General features: G+C 46.5%; 1 protein-coding gene across 7 annotated transcripts in view; it reads right to left on the bottom strand.

Annotated features, from left to right (window-relative positions):
* FNIP2 (folliculin interacting protein 2) overlaps positions 1–13,300 on the bottom strand; it is a 121,209-nt gene that overhangs the window by 53,022 nt on the left and 54,887 nt on the right. For 5 of the 7 annotated variants that reach the window (XM_088828048.1, XM_055405711.2, XM_055405714.2 and 2 more), the window contains exons 2-5: positions 7,813–7,939; positions 5,115–5,234; positions 2,601–2,701; positions 1,558–1,629 (exon numbers count right to left, since the gene is read on the bottom strand). In XM_088828048.1, coding sequence (XP_088684174.1) covers positions 1,558–1,629; positions 2,601–2,701; positions 5,115–5,234; positions 7,813–7,833 — 314 coding nt within the window. In that variant the 5' untranslated portion in view covers positions 7,834–7,939. The remainder of the gene's footprint in view (positions 1–1,557; positions 1,630–2,600; positions 2,702–5,114; positions 5,235–7,812; positions 7,940–13,300) is intronic. The other 2 variants (XM_055405712.2, XM_055405715.2) reach the window with 1 other exon arrangement.

A 13,300-nucleotide genomic window follows, 5' to 3' on the forward strand; every position in this document is an offset into this window, starting at 1 on the left:
AGACCCAGGTTCTATCCCTGGGTTGGGAAGATACCCTGGAGAAGGGAATGGCAACCCACTCCAGTATTTCTGCCTGGAGAATTCTATGGACAGATGAACCTAACGGGCTACAATCCTTGGGGTCACAAAGACTCAGATATGACTGACTAACATAACATACGTGTGAGAGAAGCAGATTGTAATAATTTATTGTATTTACTAAGAAGTGAAGTAAAAAAGATTTTGAGGATAATATAGCATAATGAGGCAAAAATCATTTTTACTTAAATCTGAGCTCAATATTTTATTAGAGGGAGTTAGTATAATAAATGCTCAGGTAGTAGCAAAGATCTGAAAAAGAATATCTCACACAAAAAAAGAAACATTAATTTCTACGCTTAAGTCCTAACAATCCAGTCTTAAAATGCTCAAAAATATAAATTCTTTACTGGGATGAACAGTAAGCAGACTTACTCAAAGGCACCCAAATTTGCAGAGGAACATACTTTTAATTTCCAAAGACTGTAAAAAAAATACAGCCTTTATCTCACCCAGAAAAAGACCCCTTTAATTTATAACAAACGTTTATTTCAAACTTACGCAAGTATAACAAATGTTTTGTTATTTCATTCAAAAAAAGCAGTATATAAAATATTTGTTTGGAAAATTCAAAATACATGAACAAATGTGCCAAGGTAAGAGTTAAGTTAGACACTGAAATATTCTTAGTTTACACAGAAGAGCAAAATTAAGAGTTGGAGGAGGAACTCAGGAGCAAAAATCAAAACACTGCCTAACCCGAGTCCCCACCAACCGCAGCGGTGGCACAGACGGCTCAGACAGTAGACACAGACAGCCCCTCCCGCCATTCAGGGGCCGCTCAGCCTGGCAAACTCACCCTGTGCCTCATTCCTTTAGAAATAAATAAATGAGGAAACTAGCAGATGAGGCTTTAAGATTTTTTGTTTTTAATGTGGGCCATTTTTAAAGTCTTTATTGCATTTGTTACGACACTGCTTTTGTACAGTGTTTTTGGTTTTTTTGGCTATGAGGCAGGCAGGGTCCCAGCTCCCTGACCAGGGACTGAACCTGAACGCCCTTCATTGGAAGGCAAAATCTTAACTACTGTAGCACCAGGGAGAAGTCCCGATAAGACTTGATAAAATAATATCAGGGACACTGCAGCTCATTACTGTGGCCCCGCCTTTTTTCCCCTTCACATTTCATTTTGCGGGAAATGAAAACTGGTGTTTGTCAGTAGGAACAGAGGGTAACAGGCAGAGATCCCAAATATATGTATAGACAGATTTGTCTTCAAGGCCAACTGATAAGAGCCAGGGCCTTTTCACACTCACTGTGTACTGGACAACGGCCACCTTAAAAACCCTGAGTTAATGCGGACGCGTCCTGCTTCTCATCTCAAAAAGAGTCACAAGGAGTGACTCCATCCAGAAACAGCCACTTGGAACAATGGGGGGTGGGGGACACCCCAGAAACAGCCACTTGGAGCAGTGGGAGTGGGGACACCCCAGAAACAGCCACTTGGAACAGTGGGGTGGGGGGACACCCCACACTTACTTGTTTGTACTCCCACAGAAACTGCCCATCCTGGCGGAGAAGACTTTACTAACCATCAGCTGCGGAGGAGAACTGGAGGAAAAGACAAAAGGACAGGGCAGGGAGAGATGCCTTTTTGTTTGCTTGCTTTTATTTCTACTTTTTCTGAAGCTTTTATTCACTTCTATATTTTATTTGACAAAGAATGAGACATGTATTTTTCAAATCACTGTATCAGTGGGGTGCCTAGATTTCTTTTTTCTAATTGTATCATTTTAAAATCCCAAGGATGTTAAAACCCTAGAAGAGAGACATGGAGACATTTCTGGGGGCCATTTTCCTTGGGAGCAGGTATTTCAGATGAACAAACTTCGCTTAGCTGGTATCTTTCAGAGTAGAAGTTTGTTTTCTCTCAGGTTACATTTTTCATCTGCCACACGGCACAGGATGAACAGACAGAAGGTTAGACATGCAGGATGGGGAGAGGCTTTCTTTCATAAATCATATAGCTTGCGCCTCAAGCAAGCTAAATTCTGTTCTGACACGCAGACAACGGACATATTCTTTAATGGGGTCACATTTTGTTTTTTGCAGAAGCTTTTGTTCTAGACACCATTCCCTGGAAACAGAAATAAACTTGGCATTCATTCAGTGATTCTTTTAAAAATAAGAAAAATATATGTACCTCAGTAAAAGGAAAAAGTCATGACTAAAATTTTAATCTGAAAACGGAAAATTTATGAGATTTTTGAAAAACTTAAAACATTTCAATAATTCTGATAGAAAGTATTGCTACTACTAACCTGGCAGATAGAAGACTTTGGTATACATTTTTCACTTACAGTACTTAGTTAAAGCTTAGGATTTTGTTCTGCTAAGCTGATTCAAGGTCAGAGTTATGTAGAAAAAGTCTTTTTTAACTGTTAAAGACGCATAAAAAATATCAAGTGCTAACAATATCAGATGACAGTCTATTGTTTAACTGTTTAAGTTTTTTTTTAAGCACGTTTGAATTAGGAGTCAACATGCTATGTTCCATGCGTGGTGGCGGTGCCAGAACTCACCGTATGTAGTGAATCTTCAGGGTGGAGCCTTGGTAGCTCATGGCGACCGAGCCGAACATCATCTCCCCGAGCATGTTGACATCAGAGGCGGGCCGCGTGTACTATCGGATGTGAAAAGAACCACCACAACATCATGCGCAGTGTGACAGAGAATAACACTCGGCTTGTTGGTAATTAGACCTGTTTCTCAAAGCAGCGTCTGACAGCTTTACCATCTTAGTGATTGTAAAAAATGGTGATTGCCTACTTTTTTCCCCAAATAATCACTAATGTTCATGATTTCTTCTTTACACATGATATCCTCACACAGGACCCAAGCATTTTACTGAAGCTCATTTTAAATCTTTTTTATGAGAAACAACGGTTTTCCTCATCCCCATTTACAAAGGCTAAGTAGAAAGATTAGGTGATGGAAGAGACAGGGTGGCTGCTCTCTTGGTACTGAGAACATATCCTGGAAAGAAACAGTCTGGGATTATTCAACCAAAATTAACACTGCTGAACAAAACGCCCCACGGGGCAGGTGAGGTCCAAAAGATGACGGACAGCCTGATTCCCCTAAAGTTGTACAAAAATATTTTTTAAATATCTGAGCCCTTACCTCTGACCAGTCTTTCGCGTCCCTTTTGCCAGCACAGACGGTGGACAGCACTGCCTCCCCCAACAACTATTCATACCGCTCTAGTGATGGCCTTGCCTTCTGTGAAATCCAGTGGGCACTTCCCAGTTTGTTTCATTAAATGTCTCACGGTATCTGATGTGCTAATTGCTCTCCTTCTTAAATCTCTGCTTTCCCAACTCACCCCCTGGACAGAACAGTTCCTGAGAGGGCCCTCTTGTCACTGCCCACGGCCACCACCACTGCTGTGATTCTGGTTCTTCCCGACATGTGGGAACCCCCTCACCTTCATCTCTGGACCCTGACTTGCCTGGGGCTTTGGAAGCCAGCACCCAAATGCCTTCACTCATATGGCACAAAATCTGTATATTGTGAAATATGATGGTATGTGAGTAGATGCATTTGAATAGAGGATGCTTGGCTCCTACTGTAAATACTGGTGACACACGATAAGGAAGATGGGTTTGAGAGTCAACCCAACCAGGAGCACCTACACAGCCTGACCAAAACCAAACCATGGTCTCCCGTGACTCGGGCCACCAGCCAGATTCTTGACTGCTTTGTTTACTATGCAAGGAAAAATCCACACACATACACATATATATTCACACACAGAAGGACACACACATACACCTACTTACACATATTTGCAGAGAAGGAAAGAGAAACAGAAATCAATCCATCTAATTTAATAGGCTCCTACCAATCCCTTCTCACTACATGCACAGAGAACTGACAGGCTTTCATGTTCTTCAGTAATAATTTCAAACCACCACCTCCAATTCTTAATCTGCTTACTCTGGAAGCTCAAGGTCCACGTGCGAATTGTGATTCTCAACTCACTGCTAATCCACTTTGCGCTGTTGCAACCACACACACACTGCTCTTGAGACCTGGGATTCTATCGAATATAGGTGGATGTGTGCAACCATCCTGGCCATGAAGAGAACAACATTCTATATGCCTGTGGCTGCTGGTACCTTCCCTGGGTTTGCTGTTCTAGCAACATGGTAGAAAAACTCACATGACTAGAAAAATAAAAATAAAAACTGATATATCCTCCACAAGTAGTACCCTTCTGCAAGTCATATTTATGAAACAACTTCCCTTTTGCCTGGTTGGCCAATATTCTGCAATAACCCTTATCCTCTGCGCACACACACACACACACACACCATAAAAATGCTACCAGTCGGTTGGCCAATATTCTGCAATAACCCTTATCCTCTGCGCGCGCGCGCACACACACACACACACAGACACACACAGACACACACACACACAGACACACACACACACATACACACCCATAAAAATGCTACCAGTCGGTTGGCCAATATTCTGCAATAACCCTTATCCTCTGCGCGCGCGCACACACACACAGACACAGACACAGACACACACACACAGACACACACACACACCCATAAAAATGCTACCAGTCGTCTATTCTTCACACTCAACTTAGGTCTGGCCTTTCCATATGCTCCTGTAAGAAGCTTTCTTCCTTCTACTGGCAAGAGTATTTTCTCAGGATGTCCGCCTGCAACCCCAGACTCCTCAGAACTCTTTTGACAAAACTGGAAAACACATGCATTAGCCCAGTTCTGACAACCGAGCAACCGAAACAGGTGAGATCGCTTCCTTTGCAATATTCCTTCCTCTTTTGGTCTGTGTTACGCTGGATCCCCCCCTGCTCCACTTTTCTCTAGTTTTTATGGAGAGATAAAAGCCAAAGTGTGAGCACAGCACCGACCTAAAACACCTGGGACACATTTTTGGATCTGCAGTCTCCTATTGCAGGAGCGGGCGCCTCCAGCACTGTGATCCCCGTGGGGAAATGACAGTAAGTGACTTCAGCCCTTGGGCTACTGCGCTCGCAGGGGCGGCTTTACCTGGTACTTGGGAAGCTGTTCCTTGGCATGTGGTAGAGATCCCCCTGAAGGGCCATGAGCAGCAGGGCCATCTCCCGAGCAGCTTTTGGCCAGCACTTTTGCAGGGAGGTCCTCCGTTCTCTGGGTGAAGAGGGAGAGGCAGGGTGAACACACGCTCGCTGAGGAGCCCTTCCTTACACCACTCTGCAACTAAAGAGTAGCCCCTACTTGTCGCAACTAGAGAAAAGCCTGCATAGCACTGAAGACCCAGCACAGGCAAAAATATAATAAATAAAATTATTTTTAAAAAACTATTCTCTTTGTTTTATTATTATCACTGTTTTTTTTTTTTTTTTGGAGGCTTCAGGGATCTGAGTTCCCCAACCAAGGACTGACTCCGGACCCTTGCCATGAAAGTGCTGAGTTTTAACCACTGGACCACCAGGGGATTCCCCAAGAATATTCTCTTTAAATAACTCAGCAGTTATTGAAGCTTCAATTCATACTTGAAAACCATTGATGAGACCTGACCTCTGTTTTGATTATTAGAGGATTTTGGAGTACTTTGTAGAGTCATAGATTAGAATACTGATGAGGATACAGTGCTTGATTCAAATTTAAATTTTCACCAGGCAAAAGGAATTACTAAGGCAGAAGGATTCATTTGGAAAGTCCGGGCATGTGCTTTCATGACACACCCTCCTGCACTGCTTCAGAGAGTCACGCGGTCAGGCTTGTGAAAGATGAAGACAGAGCACTGAACAGGGGCTCCTATGATCACCCAACATGTGACGCAACATGGCCTCCAGAGGTCAGGGCTCGTGGGGCACGAGCTACACACATTTCCTACATGGAGTCCAGGGCTGGTTTCTATGACAGTGACACAAAGGAATAAAGATACACCTGTACTAACGTTTCCCATCCTCCTGTGCCAAGACACACGTCCCCCTACAGACGCAGCCTGCCCCCTCTGTGATGCGTGGTTTCTATCCTCAGTCTTATTTGCTTTTTGTGTGCAGCTTTGCTTGGACAACCATGAATGCAACTGCAGCTTATCTAATCTGCAATGTGACAGTCACACTGGTGGTCGAATGCAAATGCTTGCAGTCATGTGCCTGCTGCCAACTGCTGACGCTTGGTGCCTGCCGGTGGGGGGGAAGGCTGAAGATGGGGAGGGGCGGAAGGGGAACAGGAAGCATGTGTCCCCAGTGGTCACAGGCAGGGATGGAGGCCCAGGATGTGAGGTCCTCCCCGAGCATATGCACACCCTCAGTGGTCTCTTCGGGTCTGCCCACTGCTTCATGCCGCTGAAGACAGGAATATGGCCCTGCAGCGACCCACGACCCACACCTATCCCACACCACCAGGCCCTCTGGCCAAGCCATCCGCGGGTGGTGACAGCACCCAGTCCAGTGAGCAGAGCCCAGGCTGGACTTGTTCAGTAGGCTCAGACAGTTTCCGAGCCTACCTGGGCCCAGCTGCCTCTAATTATTAATAAATGAGCACTTTCCCGGACACTTCTGTTGCACACCCCAGGGTCATCACTGCCCCTACAGACACGATTCTGGTTCCTTTTGCCAACCAGTGGGAATTTTTTCCCTCTACCTGTTACCACCATTAAGAGCCCAGGTGACAGAATGTGGATGTGCAAATATACCATCTGTGCAATGCCTTCAGGGAAATAGGAAATGATGCAGGAAATCAGGGGGAAACCGCGGGCTGTTCACCAAACAAAGGGCCAAGTACCAGCTCACCTGAACTTAGATACGAATCTACCATGAAAGCCTCAGGGAATCATCTGGGAGACTTCTCATCCCCCAGTCCCCCACTTACCTAACAAGCCTGACAACTACTTTAATGATTAGCTACCTGGCCGACTTCCACGTGAGAGCACCATGGGATCTGCCCAGCTAAACTGCCTTCAACCAAACACTTCCTTCCTGTAGAAATGACCTTATCAGAAGCAGGAAGAGATCTCAGGCTTGAAGAGATGTAGACTGTGACATAAACTATTCAGTTACTTAGTTGCACATTCTCTAAAGTGCCAGGATTCAATCAATACAGGTAGCAGGTTGCTGCTGCTGCTAAGTCACTTCAGTCGTGTCCGACTCTGTGTGACCCCACAGACGGAAGCCCACCAGGCTCCCCCATCCCTGGGATTCTCCAGGCAAGAACACTGGAGTGGGTTGCCATTTCCTTCTCCAATGTGTGAAAGTGAAAAGTGAAAGTGAAGTTGCTCAGTCGTGTCCGACCCTTAGCGACCCCATGGACTGCAGCCCACCAGGCTCCTCCATCCATGGGATTTTCTAGGCAGCTTACTGAACATGAAAAGAAGGAACAGAAAAGGGTTTACTTTGTAGACACCTGGATAACTGCTGAAAGGCGACAAGTCAGAAGGACGCTGGACAGCCATCCTGAAGACTCACAGGGAGGACCAGACTCTGCTCCCAGCAGACACGTTGCTCTACCTTTCCCATTCTGGTTCCAAGGGATCAAGATCAAGGGCTACTCTGTCCTCATTTTTAACCATCCCCAGATGCCCCATGCCTCATCCCCCGACCATCACCACCTCCACCATTACCACCAACCTCACCATCGTCATTACCAGTACCATCTCCCCCACGACCACCATCTCCATCATCATCACCATCACCACCACCACCACCATCACCTCCATCACCACAGATGCAAAAGAGGAAAGCAAATCCACGTTTCCTACCTGAGCTGCCACCTCTTCCATCTTGTGAACAGCTTTAGAATCAAACAAGACTTGTCTGCCTCTCCTTTCACAGTCCTGGTAAACGATCAGGCGAATCTCGTTCAGGTCCAGCTCTGAACATGACCAACTGTGGATTAACGAGAGAGAAAGGAGTAGTGTTAGCGGCAACACTCAGGACAGGCATAGGAAGACGAGTCTCCCAGCTGGCAGGCATGTGTTCATGGAGGATACCAGCATGCGAGATCTCGCAGACGGGGGGCACACAGCCCTGGCTGCAGACTCTGACAGCCAGTGCCCATGACCAAGGCTGGGAGGGCTGCTGAAATAATAAATCACTGGAGAGAAAAATTCTCCTTCCAATGCAACTCTGGGGACTTCCCTGATGGTCCAGTGGATAAGAATCTGCCTGCCAGTGAAGGAGACACAGGTTTAAACCCTAGTCCGGGGAGATTCCACAAGCCTTAAGAGCAACTAAGCCCGTGAGCCACAACTACTGAGCCTCAGTGCTGCAACTCCTGAAGCCCGAACGCCCTAGAGTCCATGCTCTGAAACAAGAAGCCACTGCAACAAGAAACCTGTGCGCCGCAACTAGATCCAGCACAATCAAAAATAAATAAATAAAAAAATTTTTAAAAAGCAAACTCTGCTCAAAGATGGCAGGCAGGAGTGGCACAGGTGTATGGAGACAGCTGAACCGGATGCCCGGGTTCTGGGGGCCAGCACGGCCGAGGCTGAAGGGCCTGGAGTGTTCCCACCTCTGCACCATCAGACAGGAATCTGGAAGCAGTCAGGAGAGCCCTCGCTCTTCCCCTCCCACCCACCCAGTCTCAGGCCAGACCGAGAGGAAAAACATCGCCTGGAACCTATTCTTTCCTTCCACTGTGGCTGGTTCTGACATGGAAGTTTGGAAAACCAAGTTCATTGCTGCACAGAAGCTGAATTGCTGACAATGACAATCAGCCATAAAGGGAGCCTACTCTTCTCTAAGCAAACCAAAAGCCACCGAGACAAAAACGGCTCCAAACACAGGTTTGTTCTTCAGCCACAAGTGAAATCACAATGCGAAGACTAAGAAAGGGCTGCACTGCTTTGGGCTCTTCAGTTACAAGTCTGTTAAGCCATTTGTTCAGCACAGATCTGGGCACCTGCCGTCACTGTGCTCGAAGCTAGAGGTTGAGCAGCTGGTTAACGAAGCAGGGTTGATCGCTGCCCTCAGGGAGGACATGGTTCAGTGAGGAATACTGGGCGAGTCGTCATCTATAAATGTGTAACTACAGGTGGTCCAAGTGCAAGAAAGAAAAGGCTGTGACAAGACTCATGTTTTCAGGTTTAAGCAGTGGGGGAGGGGCAGGGACGTCCCTAGGATTTAAGGAAGACAGAGCTGGAGAGGCAGGTGGGAGACAGCAGGCCAGCTCATCGCCGAGGACAGCGAGTGGCCAAGGCCAAAAGGTTCATAAACTCAGTCTACACTTTTGAGAGGTTGGTCCACGGCTAGAGGGGAAGCCGGGCTAGGGCAGATTAAAACTAGAAGCAGGAAGGCCAAGTAGAATTTATTCTAAGAGTTCAGGGCCTTCAAATGAAGGCTAGTGTGAGGGCAACTGAGGCAGGGGGAAGGGGGGCCAGATGCTGGCGGCAGGTACATCCAGAGGCAGAACCGACACGGTTCAGTGTGGACGGAGGCCAGCGGGGTGCCAGGTGCTGAGAGCACGGAGGGAAGAGGGTGGAGGACAGAAGAAGAATTAGAGGACTGATGGACAAAGCATACTGTAAAACTAAGAGATGGTATGGCAGAGCCAAGTCAGACACACATGGTTTCAGATCCAAACTCTCTGAGATCCCATTTCTCCATCAGCTCGCGAGTATCAGCACCAAGCTCACAAAGCTGAAGCAGGGATTACGTGAAAAGTGTCTCACACCAGAGGCTGACACAGCTAACTGCTCCAGCACAGCGGTAATTTCCCAAAGAACTGTTGATGTCACAATATTTTAAGGACATCGCTACAGTGTCTGGTCCCCAACCATGAACTGCGCATCACTGATCCTTTCCTTTTCAGGCCCTGGTAATAATGAACACGTGCTTTTCAGGGAGCAGATTTGTTGTCTTAAATCGTAGCCCCCAAAGCATCAAGTTCTGGTTGCACCTTCTCAACAGCCCGAGCTCTAAGCAGCCAGGCCCAGCATCCTTCTTCCTTCTAGTTTTCATACAACGTGATGAGTTTGTTTCAGAAAACTTTTATCTCCCACTTTCAATCCAGGCCTGGCTGGTCAGACACGTTCCCTGACCTCCACCTGGGCTGCGCAGCTGGGGCCTGTTTTTTGTCATCACGAGCTGAGAGCCAACCTGAGGACTGAAGCACAGGAGGAATAAGAGGGGCGTTGTCAGCCAGCCTTTCCTGGGGAGCACAGCTCCTGGAGCCAGTCCTCCGTCACCCCAGCCCAACAACTCCCCATGCCTGTAACTCAAACCACAACACTTTACACAGATCATTATTAAAAACATCCTCTGCAATTACTAAAAACACAGCACACAGGCTGAAGTCATTAAAAGCGAAAATTGACAAAGACCTAATTGTCTTGTATTTTCTTGTTCAATCCATTTTGCCCCAAGAACGATATTTTGCCAAGACAGCATTATCATTTACAGAGCAACTTGCAAATTATTATTTACAACTTGTAAATTATCATTACTGAGCAACTTGTTCAGCCCTTATTTTTGAAGGGTAACACTGACTCAAATACCAATCAAACTGAGGACAGCCCCTCTGGAAGAACTAAAATTTCATAAAGACCCTTGTGGCTCAGCTGGTAAAGAATCCACCTGCAATGCAGGAGACCAGGGTTGGGAAGATCCCCTGGAGAAGGGAAAGGCTACCCACTCCAGTATTCTGGCCTGGAGAATTCCATGGGCCGTATAATCCATGGTGTCATAAAGAGTTGGACAAGACTGAGCGACTTTCACTATAATGCCCTATAAATGGTTTCATGCTACTTTTTAATTTAAAAAGATGAAAAGATATGGGAAGAAAAGATGTTTGTCAGATTATTCAACTTACTGACCCAAATACCTTAAAAAGTTTTTTTCTAAAATATGAGGCAAACTCCATTCTCCTACTTTCACAAAGATATTGTCACTGGTTTAACACCTAATTGTAATTCTGATATTCCCCATCTCTGAACTTAGTAGAATAAGTCCCCTTCATATGAACCTTCAAGTTGTGAACTTTCAAAAGATGTGACTGTGCCTTCACACGTCCAGTCACGTGAGTTCATGTATCTGGGGGACATTGTCACCTGCACGCATTCTCTACAAGTGGTTGTGCTTTTGTGTACCTTACTGGATGGCACGGTATAGAGTTACAGTATATTTATTTCAAGCCCAGGATGTCCACAAGCAGGCGTGAAACAGGAGTGAGGTAGCTGGTACTGGTACTACCTACTGTACTTTTCATGGCACTGTACTGTAAGATTAAAAATTTTATTTTCTATGTTTTTCACATGCTTGTGTGATAAGCATTATAAACCTCTACTTTATATATATATATATATAATATATATTATTACAGCCCACTACACAGCCGATTGTGTTAGTTGGCTTACTTTGTTGGACTCAACAAACAAATTGGACTTACAAACCCACGTTTAGAATAGAACTCATTCATATGTCGGTGACTTGCTGTAGAGGGAATGATAGTTGAGAGTCATCTGGGACAGGAAATGCAGGAGGTGAAATGGTGTTTCAGAAGGAGGCCTGGGGTCACACTATGGCTCTGCATCCCCTGTCGTGAGGATGTGTGGAAACCTCCAGCACCCTGAGGGCTCCTCCCTGCCACCTTGGAGTTACCTGTGACCACAATCCATCCATATTCCCTGCATGCCCACACTCACTCCAACCTCCAGTGAGCAGCCTCCAGGAGCACCAGCCGCAGCTCCTGGCACTTTGCTGAGGGCGACTCTCTGTAGGACTCAGGGGGTGAAAACAAGCCTTGGGTCCTTGCCTTAAAATATCTGTCTGGTACTTTAAAGGCACTGACTCTGATCAGAAACATTTTGCTGAAAACAAGGGAGGAACAGTGCCCCTGGCATCAGGGAACACAATAGTACTTGTCTGCTTTATGGTCACAGTTGTAAGATCTGAAGCACAAGAAAATAAGATTGTTTGTCTACCTTTTCCAACTGTAAAAGTTAAACAAAAGGACTTAGATGAACCCTTTTCAGTTTGAGAATTCCAGGATGCGAAGATCTGCCTGGTTGGACCAGGTCTTATCTCTGGAACTGCTGATCCAAGAGTGGGAGGCGAGTGATGACTCACCCGAAAGGTGACAAGCAGAGGAGTTCAAATGGTTTTGAGTAGAGAAAACAGAATTGTGTTCCCCCCAAAGAGATGGCCAGATCCTAATTCCTGGTAGCTGTGGATATGACCTTGTTTGAAAACAACATCTCTGCAGATGTCACTGAGCTGAGGCCATCCTGGACCAGGATGCGCCCTCATCCAATGAAAGTGTCCTCCTGGGAGGAGGTGAATCTGGACATAGACACAGGGAAGATGGCTCTGTGATGACAGGACAGAGGTCCGAGCTGTGGTGACAAGCCCAGGAAGTCCAGGGATGCTGGCCCTCAGGGGGATACGATAAATAAGCAAAATGTCCCTGTTCTCAAGGATCTTGAAGAAGCAACCACGTGGGTAACCACAGAAAACAACAGGACCAGACAGGGCACAGACAGCAGAAGAACCAGGAGACAACCCAGAAGAGCCAGCATCTGCACCAGGGAAGGAATGAAGGATGTAGATGGCCAGGATGGGACGTGGTCGTGAGCAGGGGTCTTCTCAGGCTGGGAGCAGGGCACAGACACACAGTTGAGAGGGACAGCATTCAAGCGTTGGGCGGCTGGAATATTTCTCTTGCGAGAGGACCATACAGACTTGGGAAGTTTAGGACAACCTGAGGAGGACTCTGACTGCCATGTCAAAGAATGAACTGGCTTCAAAACCACTGGGCTGAATGCCGTTTCAACCTTCTGAGAAAGTGAAGGACACCATCGGACCCGTCTTAGGAGAGATCTAAAACTACCTGAGAAAACCACTTTTCCGGAACTGGAGAGGGGCCCCAAATGGCACACCAGGGTTTCCAGGAGTCGAGCCAGCAGGGACCAGGGTGGGAGGTGTCCGGTTTGCTGCAGCAATTTGTCCCCTGGGCCCCACAGCTTGGGCGTCTGATTCCTCCCCTGCATGTTTACAGGGACCAGGCTGGAAGCGGGCTCAGTATGTCCAGTGGAACCGCAGTCTATGAGAGAAGGACACTTTGGAAATGCTCTTCCTCTGACTTTCACGTGAAAAAACAAAGATCATCAAAGAAAAGTTCACAGGCAGAGTTGACAGAGCCATCTTGTGATCTCAAAATGTGGATGTTTTAAGACTCAGGTATGTGGGGACTTCCCTGGGGGTGCAATGGATAAGAATTCGCCTGCCAATGCAGGAGACACCGATTCG

This window comes from Moschus berezovskii, chromosome 19 (genome assembly GCF_049115385.1).
Source record: "Moschus berezovskii isolate FMDL1 chromosome 19, NW_MosBer_1.0, whole genome shotgun sequence".
Taxonomy (NCBI): domain Eukaryota; kingdom Metazoa; phylum Chordata; class Mammalia; order Artiodactyla; family Moschidae; genus Moschus; species Moschus berezovskii.